Source organism: Balaenoptera acutorostrata, chromosome 17 (assembly GCF_949987535.1).
Source record: "Balaenoptera acutorostrata chromosome 17, mBalAcu1.1, whole genome shotgun sequence".
Classification (NCBI taxonomy): Eukaryota; Metazoa; Chordata; class Mammalia; order Artiodactyla; family Balaenopteridae; genus Balaenoptera; species Balaenoptera acutorostrata.
Genome location: NC_080080.1, coordinates 74,294,671 through 74,310,428, shown reverse-complemented (window position 1 = coordinate 74,310,428; position 15,758 = coordinate 74,294,671). Strand labels below are relative to the sequence as shown.

At 43.3% G+C, this 15,758-nt stretch overlaps 1 protein-coding gene across 5 annotated transcripts in view; it reads right to left on the bottom strand.

Annotated features, from left to right (window-relative positions):
- The window catches only part of ASPH (aspartate beta-hydroxylase), a 268,977-nt gene that overhangs the window by 147,260 nt on the left and 105,959 nt on the right, over positions 1 to 15,758 (bottom strand). For all 5 annotated transcript variants that reach the window (XM_057532092.1, XM_057532093.1, XM_057532090.1 and 2 more), the window contains one exon: positions 9,426 to 9,467. In XM_057532092.1, coding sequence (XP_057388075.1) covers positions 9,426 to 9,467 — 42 coding nt within the window. The remainder of the gene's footprint in view (positions 1 to 9,425; positions 9,468 to 15,758) is intronic.

Here is a 15,758-nt window from a genome sequence, read left to right as displayed (position 1 = left end):
GACAATAACTGCTGGTATATTTTAGGAACCACTAAAACTACTGTAGCTGTTGAGTGTAATGACTATAATAAATCTCTAACAGCAGTTATCTCATAATGTCTTTTCACAGCTGCAAGGGTGGGAGGGAGATTGTTTTTTCAAAGCTTTGCCCCGAGTTGGTTTAAGTGTGCTATTGCTACATTGCTCTTCTACATTAAGGGAAAATTCTGAAGCCATAGTGGTGTGGTCTGAACTGAACCACCAGCCTACGCTACATCTAAATGGGTTGTGGTACTGATAATGAAAAACTTACAGTGTTTTAGGGAGTGCTAAAGACAATGAACCAAAGCACCTCCAATCGACAGCTAAAAGACAGAAGACCTACATACACTGACCGTGCAGGAACTGAGTTCAAGGCAGTGATGACTTGGTCAAGCCCATGTACATCAATGAAAAGGACCCTAAGAGACCAAATAATTAAAGCTTGATGACAGGTGTCTCCACAGTCAGAAACTACAGTTCTTATCTCAATAAGATAATGAATAAATTCTTTGCTGGAAGAATTTATTCTTTGCCTCACTCTTCCCAAGCTCCCAAAAACAAAGTCATCTGAATCAAGGTTGTCCGATGTTTCTGTACGTATTTTATTATTTTATAATGGCAAAGTATATGAAAGCACGGTGATATTGTTAGACCTGTTCAAGGTACCAAACCAGACCAGAGAACGCCATTCTCTCATGTATTCATTCATACACTCATTTATCCCAACCATTATGTACCTGTAAGGCATTGTACATGAAGTTAATAGATTAAAAACCAATTGGGAAAATATTTTGGTAATACAAAATCCAACAAGGGGTTAATACCAGTAATACAAATGAAACCACTGAAAATCAACAAGAAAAAATTTTTTAACTAAAATACGAAGAGGCAGTTCACAGTAAGGGAATCCAGAATGGGTTAGAGATACCCAGCTTCTTCAATATTCAGAGTGTTAGTACTCTATATTTCACTCATTAAATCAATGAAATATCGCTGAAACATTAAAACAATTATTTGAAGGCACTAGAACATGACTAAAGAGAGGGAGAAACTTAAAAATAGAAGAGTTTACTCTTGAAAGATTGTTTCTACATTGGGTAAGAATGATGAGTTTGTGGTTTTCTTGCATGGGCAGTGTCCTTCCTCACTGAAGGGCGCGGATGGCGGCCTTCAGAGCGACAGAGCAGATAGAAATTTAAAGGAGAAATGTTGGAAGCAGGAGAGCCACAGAAGGACCGAGATCCTGAGAGTAAACTCTGCCCAAATCCCTGGCTGATGGTTAACTTTCCATCTTCATGGGTAACCCCAGGGAGGCTGGTGAAAAAGCAAGCAGAAACTCGAAGAGGATGCATTCGTTACACATGACTGCAAAACAAACCACCCCCAAACTTAGCAGCTTGCAACAACCATAAACATTTATTATCTTACACAAGTTCCTCGCTCCACAGACCTGCCTAAAGGGCTGCTTGTGTATTCTCATAACATGGCAACTGGTTTCCCCCAGAGCAAGTATCCAAAGGAAAGCAAGGTAGAAGCTGCAATGTCTGTTATGACCTAGCCTTGGAAGTCACACTCTGTCATTTCTGCAATACCCTCTGGGTCACACAGGTTCGCCCTACTCAGTGAAGAGAGGACTACAGAGAGGCATGAATGCTAGGAGGCAAGAATCCTCGGGAGCCTTCGTGGAGGCAAACTATGGCAGAAATCGATCTTCAAAGAACATAACTGCTTCTGGTGAAATCTGTAAGTTTGTTGTGTTTTGCCTGAATACATTTCTCAATACACACACAGTTTCAGTAGCAGAAAATAGATGTCCTCCTGGCTTGAGATATAACTTGGGCAGAAGGTAGCGCTGGCAAAGCAACCGGAAACTTAGAACCGGAATCCCACATGCAAAGGGAAATCCCAGAAGCAAGCCCCGAAATCTGAGTATGAATCCTGCCCAAATCTTCAGCAGACCAGTAAATTATGCAGGCACAGGGCACCTCGACCGCCACCCACCAGAGGGCTAGACTTAAAAACAGCAGTTAGAAGCCAAAAAACCTAAGCAGAGGCAGTAGCTGCTTCCTACTGCAGGGGAGACAGATTTTTTCCGTTTGAGCCCAAGCAAATTAACTGTGTACTAGACATCAACAACTCCCAGAAAAAGCAAAACAAATTCCAGAGTTGCTACAACATATAACATACACAATCCAGCTTCTGACCAAAAATTACTAGACATGCAAAGAAAACGGACTCACCTGACTCATGATCAGGATACAAAAAAGCAGTCAATAGCAAGTGCCTTTGAGTGTGCCCAAACATCAGGTTTATTAGAAAAACACTTCAAATCAGTGATTATAAATGAGTACAAAGAATTGCAGAAAAACAAGGTATTAATGAGTGAACAGATACAAAATCTTGACAGTGAAATGGAAACTATAAAAAAGAAGCAATTGGAAATCTAGAGCTGAAAAGAACAGTAGCTGGAATGAAATTTTAACTAGATGGGCTCAACAGCAGATTTGAAATGGCAAAAGAAAGAATCACTGAACTTAAAGATAGAGCAATAGAAATTATGCAATACATAGGAAAAAAATGAATGAAGGTTCAAAACCTGTGAGACAGTATCATGCAGTCCAACATGTAACTAATTGGAACACCAGAAGTAGTGAAAAGAGAAAGAAGAAAAAAAATACTTGAAATAATGGCTAAAAAATACTTAATTCACAAGACCTTTTTGATAAGGATTACATGAGAAACTATGTGAAAATAACTTGAGATATAGTACATTGTAGACACAAAGTTCATTCATACTTGGATATTCTGTTTATAATTCTCTCTGCCCACCATTTAGGCTATTTGCATCTCATATTATCACCATCAGATGAAGAGGCAATCAAAGGAAATGGAATTAACCACATTTTTTCACACTACAACTATTTTATTCAGCTCCTACTATGTAATGGTTAATTGCCACTGAAGAGATGTAATGGTTAATTTTATGCATCAAATTAACCAGGCTATGGTACCCAGATATTTGATCAAACTTATCTGGATGTTGCTGTGAAGGTATTTTTTTATATGAGAAGATATTTTTTAGATGAGACTAACATTTCAATCAGTCGACTTTGAGTAAAGCAGATTTTTCTGCATGATGTCAGTGGGCCTCATCCAATCAGTTGGAGGCCCAAAGAAAAAGATTGACACCCCTCCCCGTCCCAAGAAAGAGGGAATTCTGCCTCCAGAACGTCTTTGGCCTTGAGCTATAACATCAACTCTCTTCTGGGTCTCCAGTTTGCCTGCCTGCCTGCCCTGCAGATTTTAGACTTGCTGCCTGTACAATGTCATGAGCCAGTTCCCTAAAATACATCTCTCTGTGTCTGTGTTTCTTTCTAAACACACACACACACACTATTGGTTCTCTTTCTCTGGAGAACCTTGACTAATACAAGGGTGGGGATGTCATGGTTCCCACCCTTAAGAAGTTTTTTGTGTGTGTGTCTAAAAATTAAGGGGAAAACTAAAAATACATGTCAAAAATCTGAAACACGAGGTTTCTTGGGAACAGAGAGGAGAAGTACATCTTCTAGCCTGGGGTAGGAGATGGGGGTGTAGTCAGGGAAGGCTTCCTGGCAGAGGTCATCGCTAAGCTCAGTTCTGAGGAACAGGAGTTTGTGACTGTGAAGTGGGGAGTCAAGGAAGCGCATTTTGAACAGAGGAAAGACATAAGCAGGAGCCAGATCCCGAGATGCTTTAGGTGCTGCCGTGAGGAGTCTAGTTTTTAATCCTCAGGGCAATGTTCTCCGTTTTTGCTCAAATATGTTATATACAGTTGTAAGAATCCCAGGAAAAACTTCATAGAGATAGACATATTGATATTTTAAAAACATAAAAACTTCTTAATTAGGCTTGATTATTGCCCTTGTTGGCTCTCTCTCTATTTTCCTTATGATCACAGAAAACTCAGAAATATCCATATGAGGTACTGGTTGCATTAAGCTGATTTAAGGGCAGTAATATAGCCATCCCAGCCTTTTCTCTAAGTTGCATAAAAAATGTCATTTGTTAGTGTAAATGTGACTTGTTTTCTAGTGCCATCTGGTGTTTTGTTGAGGCACTATTACTTTTAAAAGAACACAAATAGTAACCAGGAAATCTTTAAATGCCTTCTTAAAGACATTCACAAAATATAGTGAGTAAGCATATCCTTAATTGTAATGAATAATATAGTGGGACATTAAATATTTGTCTAAATCAAAGGAGAATTTCTGGAAAAGACCCTGATCCAGAAGCAATTTTATCTAACACATACACACACACACACACACACAGACATACAAACACATGCAAAAGCACATTCCCTTTTTGCAGGCATGGTTATATTCTGTTGCTCCTCAAATTTCTTTAAAGGCTCACAAATCCTGTTCTAATAACTGACATTTGACATGTATTAAATCAGTAACACATTGGATACTTTTAACGTTCAATGAATTTGTTAACGCACAGCTTTTTAAGAAGTCACTTTTGACGCCTTTCTCTCATACCCCATATCCTAACCATTAGAAAATCCTACAGACCTCACATGGGAATATATGCAGAATCTAACCACCGCTCACCACATCTACTCCACATCCTAATCCCAGTTGTCACCATCTCATGCCCGGACCACTGCAAGCATCTTCTAAGTGGCCTCCCTGCTTCCAATTTTGCATCCCTACATCCAGAATGAGCCTTTTGAAACATAAAGCAGATCATATCAATCTTCTGCTCAGAATCTCCCAATGGTTTCCCATCTCACTTGAGATCATATTCAAAGCCCTTCTTCAAAGCTTTATGTGATTTAGACCCTATAACCCCTCTGATCTCACCCCCTCCTGTCTCTCTCCTTTCATATTCCTCACCTGCCACACTGGCCTCCTCACTAATCCTCACACGTGCTAAGCACACCTCCGGGAGGGACTATGAACATGTTTTTCATATTCATATTCCACCCTTGGAACTCATTTCTCCCAGGTGGCTGCAGAGCTCACGCCCTTGCATCTTGCATCTCCAAATGTCACTGTCCAAGAGGCCTATCAGCAGAGCAACACCCCAGCCCACTGTCATTCTCTGTACTCTTTTCCTGTTTTATATTCCTTTTCATACTTATCACTGCATATTCTATTTTTTTAAAATTACATACTTCCCTACATACACATACACTAAAATATAAGTTATAAGTACCACGAGAACTGGGACTTTGTTTTTATTGAATGTTTTAGCCCCAGTGCCTAAAACAGGGCCTGGCACATAGCAGGTACTCAATATGTACTGAATAAATGGATGAATAAAAATAACTGTTTGAACTGGACATTTCATAAGCCATTTTTGTGTTGCTCACACTTCCATTCTGTGGGTGTGGAATATGGAATGTGTGGGAAGAGATGACATCCAGTGGGGAGAAACTGATATAGCAATTTTAGCTAAAACAGATGTAAATAATCTGATTCAATTTAAGAAGCTGGCATCTCCAAAGAGGGCCTGTTTTGGAATTCGCCCTATTCCAAACCTATGACTCTATCAAAATATACTAAACCTGATTCTCTAAAAGAAAAGGATCATATAATTATTAATTCTAAGTAAAAATAATATCTTCCCCCTCTCATCCGTGGTTCTTTGATAAAGAACTTGAGGGAGATAATGCAGTAGAAAATTAGACAACCTAATGGTTCATCCTGAGACAAATTTACAATTATCATTTTAAAAAATCTCCATTTCTATTATTATGAAATTAATGTCTGGCTATTAAAACATTCAGTTTTTTCACCACATATTCCAGAAATGGAATATTTCCCCTTCCCTCTGCCCTCCCAGTTAACAGCACTGTATGAATCGATCTGAGTAAAAAACGGATGGAATTCCCAAAGCTGACAATTTGCTCAAATAGGATTTTCAGTGAATCTGGGGTAACATTGATTCATGACGTCTTTTAATCCTAAGACTCTTCCTGGATGTCACAATCAATAAAAGACTTCAGTTGCCAACACCCCTCGGTTGGTACTGGTATAGGTATTAACATAAGTTCTGCACGATGGAGAGTGAGAAGCTGACCAGGTGAAGCTGCTGCGGATTCTCTCCACAGGTTCCGTGAAGAAACAGCCAAGGGAGCCCACCTCCCAGGCCGCCGGAAAGATCGCTTTAGGCTCAGAACCCCGGGAGGGTAAAGCTGCGCAAAGGGTACCAGAGGGAACCGGGCAGTGCAGAGGGACACGCAGCCCCAGGGAGGAAACGGAGCCCTGCAGAGTGAGCAGCCTGAGGTCACAGGAACGCTGTGCACGGCGTCTGGAGCAGGGTTTGTCCCTGCTTATGTCGGCAATAAGTGACCTCCACAACCCACCCTCCCGTCTCTACCTCTGCAAGAAGGTGCTGGAGTGAGCCTCCCGGAAGCAAACCAGTCAGAGTGTGAAGTGGAAAGGCTCTGCTCTGCACGGGCACTTGCATGGGCTGGGCATGGTGCCCCACTGCATGAAGAAACCCGTCCTGACTCTGCCATGGTCTGGCCCCTGACTTTCTCTCCAAGTGCCCTGCACGCACTCTCAGCTTGTTAGGGGTGCTCCAGCTTCTCAGGCCTTCACTCCTGCCTCAGGACCTTTGCACAGACTGTTCTCTGCTTGGAGTGCTCTTAGCCAAGTCTTCCCACAGCGGCCTTGAGCACATCATTAACCTCTTCAGTGACCTTCTGAGAGTGAGAACCTGTGTGAGGCCTGTAAACCACTGGAAAGGACTTCGTTTCTACCCTGCGGAAGATGTGAAGAGGCTGGAGGCATGTGAGCAACATGATACGACTTAGGGTTGAAAAGGGTCACTGTGGCTACTGAATTGAGAAAGATTACAGAGACAAAGGAAGGCCAGTTAGGAGGCAAGTGAAATAATCAGGCAAGAGATGGTGGCAGCTGGGACCCAGGTGGTAGACGGGGGAAGGTGGCAGGAAGTAGCTGGATTCGGGATCCGTTCGGAAGAGAGGACAGGGTTTGCTGATGGAGTGACAGGGAGGCAGGAGAGAGAAGATTTGTAGGAGGAGTGTATTTTCAGGGGAAGGTCAGGAGTTCCGTTTTATACCTTTTAAGTTTTTGCGATTATTTGATACCCAACTGAGGGCACCAGGTAGCCATCAGGCAGACAGCTGGACATACCTGTCTAGCGTTCAGGGAAGAGGCCCAGCCTGCAGTTAAAGCAGTAGTCTTTGTCATAAAGACATATTTAAAGCCACGAGATTTGATGCGATCATCAAGGGAGTGTGTGTAGATGGAGACCCACTCTGAGGACTGATCCTGGAGCCTTCAATGCTTGATGGTCGGGGCGAAAAGGAGCGACCACCCAAAGAGGCTGGGAAAAAGCAAACAGCAGAGATAGGAGGAAAGTCAGGAGGCTGTGGCGTCTTGCAGGCCAAGGGAAGGAAGTGTTCCGGAGGACAGGAAGTGATCAGTTCTATCAAAAGCTGCTGATACCCTCCTCTCTGCTTTGTCTTTTCTCCTTAGTACTCATCACTACCCAACAGAGTAAGTCATGAATATAGTGGAAGATGGGGGAGAGCTTGTGTGAGTAGATGATCAGGTGAAATCCCAGTCATCCATACATAAAAGCCAGCCAACGGTTTCCAATATGGAGGAGAAAATTGCGGAATTCAGAAGTTATTTAGAAATGCGTAGGTGCGTTATTTAGGACAACCTAAATGCGTTATTTAGGACAACCTAAATGTCCATTCACAGATATATGGATAAAGATGTAGTACATATATACAATGGAGTAGTACATATATACAATGGAATACTACTCAGCCATACAAAAGAATGAAATAATGCCATTTGCAGCAACATGGATGCAACTAGAGATTATCATACTAAGTGAAGTCAGAAAGAGAAAGACCAATACCATATGATAGCACTTAATGTGGAATCTAAAATATGACACAAATGAACCCATCTACGAAACAGAAACAGACTCGTAGACATAGAGAACAGACTTGTGGTTGCCAAGGGAAAGGGGGTTGGGGGAGGGATGAATTGGTAGGTTGGGGTTAGCAGATTTAAGCTATTATATATGGAATGAATAAACAACAAAGTCCTACTGTATAGCACAGAGAACTATATTCAATATCCTATGATAAACCACAATGGAAAAGAATATTTAAAAAAACAGTATATATAAATGTATAACTGAATCACTTTGCTGTACAGCAGAAATTAACACAACGTTGTAAATCAACTATATTTCAATTAAAAAAAAGAAATGTGTAGGGAAGTACTAGAAGAAACAACTAAAAATGTTGGGATGGGACTCATGGATAGGGAGTAGTAGGGTAGAAGAATATTGTTTTTCTTTATAAGTCACACTTTAAAAATCAGACCTGTATACCACTTTAATATAAAATTAAAAACAACCAGTCAGAAAAAAAAATGCATGAGCTAAATGCTTGGTTCCCAGCCTAAGGGCTATAAAATAATGGCCACAGGCCAGTAACTCCATATACTCAAGTAGTATTTACATACTGAGTAAGTAAGATCTTGGACCTTACGTGAACTGTATCTTTTAAGTGTAAACACTGCTTTTATCACTACAAATTAAAGCCATTCCTGAAACTCCAATAATGTTTAATCATTGACGATTTTATCATTCAATTGACTCTAAAAGTATAAATACTATTCTATGATCATCCATATAATAGTTATAAATTTAACTATAAATTTAATAGCTCCTCACTCTAAGTTTAACAACCTTTGTGAGAGTTGAATTAAAATTCTACTCCATTCTTAAATTTATTAGAATGCCTCTGTAATAAGTTCTTAGAAGGCAGAGATGACGTTTTCTATATGGACGTAACTGTTTGCATGCCTTTCTTTCCAACAATTCAGAGTTCCTTGAAAAAACAACACGTTCTAATAATCTTTGGATCTCTCTACTTAGCACAGTTGTCAACAAAGGTAATAATCTTTGGATCTCTCTACTTAGCACAGTTGTCAACAAAGGTGACAATAATAATTAACATTTCCTAAGTACTTTCCCTGTGCTAGACACTGCTTTAAGAACTTTACATATATTTTCACTTAATTACTATTGTGGAAACAGTTCCTGGAAGTTGGTACTATTATTATTATTCCCATATCACAGAAGAGGAAACTGTGGCACAGAGGCTAAGTAATGCTCAAGATGCACGTACAGTGAATGACAAAACCAGGATTAGAAGCCAATCTCTCTCCAGAGCCTTAGCTTTTAATGTTTGTGTAGAATATTAATGTCTGTTGATAAAATCATTGAAATAATAAACTCACTGGCAATTTATTTTAACTAGTGATATAATATAAAATCATGTTATTCATGGAGAGTATCGATCCAATAACTTTTCCCTACATATACCTGAAACGTTGTTGATTTGATAATCTCACCTTTTTCTTTTTTTTCTGGATCATCTGTTTTCTTATTTGTTTCTGAAAAGACAAAGCAAAATAAGTACTGTGAGTCATGATTCAATATCTCAAATTACAGGACTATCTTTAAATGAATTCAAATAAATATCATTTAAGAACAATATTTCTGGGATTAAGAGATACACACTCCTGTATATAAAACAGATAAACAACAAAAACCTACTGTACAGCACAGGGAATTATATTCAATATCTTGTAATAACCTACAATGGAAAAGAATCTGAAAAATTATATATATATATGACTGAAGCACTTTGTTGTACACCTGAAACTAACACAACATTGTAAATTAATTACACTTCAATTTAAAAAAAAAGAAAAATATTTCTGGGCAAACAATTCAATTTTCCTAAATCCTGAATTCGTTACACATGCAATTTGTTATGAAATATTAAGGATTTGAATAACTTATAAAAGTTGCCAAGCAGTAAGTAGGTATTGGGCACCAGGCTGAATGTTCCTGGTCTATAAGGGGGGGGGGGGTCATCTCCACCAACAGTAAGTGCCCCTGTGGGTGCAAACTGGGTCAGGAGAAGCCCTCCTCAAGGCCTGTCCCATATTTTTATTGTCTCCTAAAGCCATATACTACTTTATAATAGGCACTGTGTGCTTTAAAGGAATGCAGCACGCCACCCTACTGAGAACTAGCCTCACTCCTCGAAGACTTCATACATCCACAGGGGACCCACCGGGGATGCCCACACTGAGCCCAGGTGCGCTATAGCTCACCTGCCGAGGAGAGGCTGTATCAGCCTCTCACTAGGTTAATCCCAGCTGGTGTCTCTCCACCAATGGATGCAGCTGCTGAGCACAGAGAAACCCACCAAGAACCTGGACAGGCCAAAGAACACCCACCACAGACAGGGAACAGCAGCACATGACCTGACTGCGGAAACAAGCTCGTTTCTGCATTTATAACCTCCTATCTGGCCTTTTGTTTAGTACAGATTAGGATCTAGTTAATTTTCAAGGTAGACCAGTTAATTTCTGTCCCAGTAGGTACTTATCTAGTCTTTGAGAATTCCTAGGAATGATGTGTATACGTGAGTTCCAGTGGGGAAGGGGCAGAGTTTGGGAGATTGATTAAAAAAATCATAGACTCCAGGGACTTCCCTGGAGGCGCAGTGGTTAAGAATCCGCCTGCCAATTCAGGGGGCACGGGTTTGAGCCCTGGTCCGGGAAGATCCCACATGCCGCGGAGCAACTAAGCCCGTGCGCCACAACTACTGAGCCTGTGCTCTAAAGCCCGCGAGACACAACTACTGAGACTGCATGCCACAACTACTGAAGCCCACGTGCCTAGAGTCCGTGCTCTGCAACAAGAGAAGCCACCACAATGAGAAGCCCGTGCACCGCAACCAAGAGTAGCCCCCGCTCGCCGCAACTAGAGAAAGCCCGCGCGCAGCAACGAAGACCCAACGCAGCCAAAAATAAATAATTAATTTTTAAAAAGTCATAGATTCCATCCTTTCCCCAGAGTAGATGTGAGAGGGTGCGGGTGCCGTGCAGGGTGCGTTCGGGGTTGCAGTCACGATCGTTGGATTTTTTCATCCCCAGTTTCCCACATTCATTCATATAAGCCATTTCATTTTTTGGAGGCGAGAAGTAAATCTGAGGCAGGCTCCTGATGCAAGGGGGATTTTTATCCATCAAGTGTCTTTCTCCTTTGAGACCCCAGGCGAGAGGAAGCAAACTGACTAAAAGTGTGGCAGCTTGGTGCCAAGCACAAGGCACGTCTCTTATCTCCTGACACCCTCTGCAGAAGGTCTCGTCTCCTTCTTCGTGCAGAGGAGGAAGCGGAAGCTGAGAAAGTGGAGGGCCCAAGTCATCAGGGTCAGCGGTGCACACAGTTCCAAAACATATGTTCTTTCTCCTGTGCCAGCCTCTACTTTTGTCGCAAGGGAAACGAAGGGAAAGAGAAGTGCAGGTCTTGACTTTTGCAAAGAGTGGGTTTTATAACACTGGCTGTACACACACTAGCCAGTGCTGCAGGAGGTATGAGGATATAAAATAAAAAGACTTCTAGATCTCTACTGAACTTTCTAGAATTTCTGATCTTATTAATATACCCTCCTATTCAGTACAGGCAGTACATCAGTTAGTAAGCCGCACTCTTGTAAGCATCAGGGATACAGGATAGTAGAAAAGCATCAAAAATCTCGATCTCCAAGGAGCTCTCTTTCTGCGGTACCAGCAATGCCTGCAGGAGGGCTGGGAGTCGCCCCATCTTCCAGTAATCTGTTACCTGACACGTGGTTAGTGTAATTTTAAAAATCAAGCACAAAATGCAAGTTTCTACGTTGACTAGAGAAGACGGGTGGGTGCTGGTCATGAAGAAAAGTTTAGGGCTCTCCACAAATCTTCCTGCCCCTGGGGGGAAACCAAGGAAGGAGGAGTGGATTGAACTGGTCACCTTTTAAATAGGTGTGCGAGGGCCCTGGCTAGGTGCGCTCCCAGGAATCCGGGCCGCCGTGTTTGTATCTCCTGCAATGCAATACCTAGGACGGGCGAGAGGCTGCCCTAAGAAGGCCTAGCCCAATCGTTCCAGCCGTGGGGCGAAAGCTCTCGGTTGTGTCCTCTTCTGCCCCACCTCGCATCAGCATGCTGAGACCTGAGACTCGTGTTTGGGTGTGGAAAATACACAGAGCAGGGAATTTTAGCTTCTCGGGTTTTCCGTGCTTACATTTAGCTTAGGTGAAGTTTTCTAAGAGATCCAGCTTACCTCATTAGCATCCTGCATAGTAGAATAAAGCGTGACTTTGCTTTACTTCACTCTTTGTACATAGGCTTCCCTGGGAGACCTCAAATGGTCCTCCATGTGCCAATAAGGAAAATGATTTATTAAAATTTAACTGTCTGCCAGGCATTGTTCTAAACACTTAATGCAGATGATCCCATTTAACACGATCAGCTCTGAAAGGTAATTTTAATTCTGTAGATCAGGCAACTGGCTTAGAGAGGCTAAGGAATCTTGCCAAGGGTTGCAGAACAATTAAGACCGATTCAGAAGGCCACAGTCTACAACAATACTACGTTAGTCACGCTCTGTATATTCCAATAGCGGGCAGTCCAGACATAAAAGGGAACTCTACACTCAGTCCAACCCAGAAAATTACAAAAGTACAATCTCACCAGTAACTCGAATTTAGTGTTTAAATACATACACGAAAAGAAAGCGATGTTACACGTTCTCTAACTGTACTAACATTACTTTTTCTTTTTCTTTTTCTTTGACAGTGCAGAATCATTTTTAAAATCAACATGAAATTAATGAATAAAATGCTGAAAATCAAACATTGTGCAAATATATGGGACAGCATGGCACAAATCTTCAGGAAACAAAAACATTATGATGTTCCTTTGCTGACAATCCGGAACTGCTGAGCACTCAGTCTCAAAAATCTACAAAGTGAGTCAACGTGTCAGAATTTGAAGCTGTTATTAAAGACAATCAGTGTGGCAGATATAATGGACCACGAAACTACTGCCTACAGCACATGTGGATGTGATGAGGTATTTGAAGATAATCAAGAGAAAAGTTGCATTTAGACTTTCTTTTTAAAACTACACCACATATAAAGATTTCAAACTTACAAAACATTGTGTTGAATACAAGGTCATTTTCATTTTTATGAAAGAAAACGATGTGGAATTTGATATAATTCAACGAGCATTTCTGGTATACATACTATATATCAGATACTGTGCTAAAAAATGGGGATAGGAAAATAAATGACTCATTCTTTGTTCTTGAATAGTCCACAGTAGAGTAAGAGAGACAAAACGATTGCACCATGTGGCAGAGCCCAGCTAGTTGCTCTCCTGTGTCCAAGTGGACTACTTCCCCAGGCCACTGCATCTAGACGGTGCACATGGCCCGTCTCACCAGTAGAATGCTGACACAAAAGTGATGTCTGCCACTTCCAGGCCAGGCCCTACGTCTCCTGTGGCATCCTCCACACTCTCTTTGTTCATCAGTTAGTACAGTGCAGGGGATCTGCAGAAAACTCCAAAGCCAAAAGGAACGGTGGGCAGGTGGTTGTATGGGTCAGAGCCCGCACCTCCCACCCAGAAAGAGAACCCTTTGCTGGGATAAACCACTGTCCTTCGGGGGCTGTCTGTTAAGTTACTAGACCCTGACCAATAGACAGTATAATGTAAATGTAGTTTTCAAAATGAAAGCACAGCATAGGGAGCTCTAAGAACACAAGAATGAGGCCCCTCATGATGGTGAGGGGGAAAGGGAGGGAGGTAATTCCTAGAGAAAGAGGCAACTGGAGACTCATCCCGAAAGATAAGCAGGATTTACCTGGGGTGGGGAAAATGGGACAGAATACTACGTCGCGTGTACGAATTTAAAGGGTACAGAGGACTAGAGAAGGTACTGGACCGGTAAGCAAAGTGGGTTTTCACCTAAAAGCAATGTAGAGCCATTCAAATACTCGCAGCAATACTCCAGACATGATCAGATTTGCAGCTGTAAAGTCCTCAACGGAGAACAGTTTGGAAGAGTTGGGAGCTAGGAAAGGCAGAAAGGCCAGTTACTGGTCTGCCGCAGTTCCCCACGGCAGGAATGAGAAACGCAAGGTTTGGCGCAGAAAAGAGGAAGCAGATCAAAGAGATAGCACGCGGAAGCATCAAGGGAACTTTCTGACCAACTAGACAAGTGGTAGAATATGGAGGATGAGAGGTCGTCAAGGAAGGAAGGATTTCCAGGTTTCTGGATTAGACAACCAGGTGAATGGTGGAACCAGAAACGGAGAAACAGGCTACAGGAGAATGGCGACGAGCAGATGTACGCAGAACAGGCTGGGCTCGAACTGCATATGGGACATCAAGGAGGTGAAGTCCACAGGCTGGCGGATATTGAGTTCTATAGCAAGTTCAAGGCTGGAGGTGTGTGCCTGAGGGTAGCCGAAGCCATGGAATGGATGAGATCCGACTGAAAGGCCAGAACCCTGAGGCGCTGGCGCACAAGGAAACAGTATTGGGAGCACACTTATCTATTGGGAAAGGTAATAACGGAGACTACAGCACAATGATTCCTTCTACAGAGGCGTCCTCAGCTCCAACTGATGGCTGCCGTGTGGGAAAGTAAAGCGCAGTATTCTCAGGGCTTCCGATTCCTTTTTCCCTTCTCCCGGGTCTTCAGGCACCGCTGCAGCGCCCGCTGCGTGAGCTCGCGGACGCGCAGCTGGCCCTCCTTGCAGGGCACCTCGGTGCCGGTCCTGCCGAGGCGCACGGTCACTTTCATCCCGGCCCCTGGCGACCGGGCCGGGCCGGGCCGAACAGGTGTCTGGGCCGGCGGCGCGGGCGGGCACAGAGACCCCGGGGCGCCTCTCCCCGGCGCAGCAGAGCCCCTTCGCCCCGGGCAGGCGGGAATCGGAGAGGAGGCGGCAGCGGGGAGGGCGACCCCCAGGTGGCGGGGGGCCGGGGACGCCGCGGTGCAGGGGCCCGGCCCCAGCCCTGGCGGCGGCGCGCGGGGCTGCAGTTGGGAGGAAACTTTTGCGCCGGATCCCACCCCCTCCGCGGCGCGCCTCGCTCTGGGCTCCCGCCTACTTTTTCTTTTTCAACACTATTTAACAGAATAAGAAAAATCTTACTAAAAAAACAGGATCTTAATCTTTTAAAAACTGTCATACAACCATTAAAGAAAAATCACTTTTGTATATTCAATTATTCTGAACGCAATCATATTGCAGCTACTGCGCTCATCTGCCTACTGGCCAGTTCTTGTTGGCAAAGCTAATCTCCATCCAGGCCTGTGTGTCCTCCCGAGTTCCTGGTCACACTGGCATCTGTTCACCCCCCAAGACCCAGACCTGGGGCTCCACTTCTCCCTGACCCAGTCTTCACTAAGTCACCTGGTCCCCGTCCTCTCTCTCCACTAGCGCTTCCCCAGGTCAGGTCCTATCACAACATCTCCTGGACTATTACTCCTTAGTTACCTAACTGCCCTCCACCAGCTTGTGGGCGCCCCCCAATGGCTTCCACCTTCCACCCGGTGCCCACCACCTAACTGCCCTCCACCAGCTTGTGGGCGCCCTCCAATGGCTTCCACCTTCCACCTGGTGCCCACCTGAGCACCCCAGCCTCTAGGCCGTGAATGACCTCAGCCAGCAGGCGTTTCAGCCTCTCTGACCCTCAGTCTCCTTGTCTGCAAGCAGGGTAATAACACCCACATGCTGGGAAAACTCGACTCCCTACCTCAGCACTTAGCAGAGTAAGTGCAGTCAGTAAAAGTGGTCTGCTTAGCCTGAAAGTCTTTTTCTAAGCGTTTCTTCTGGGCAC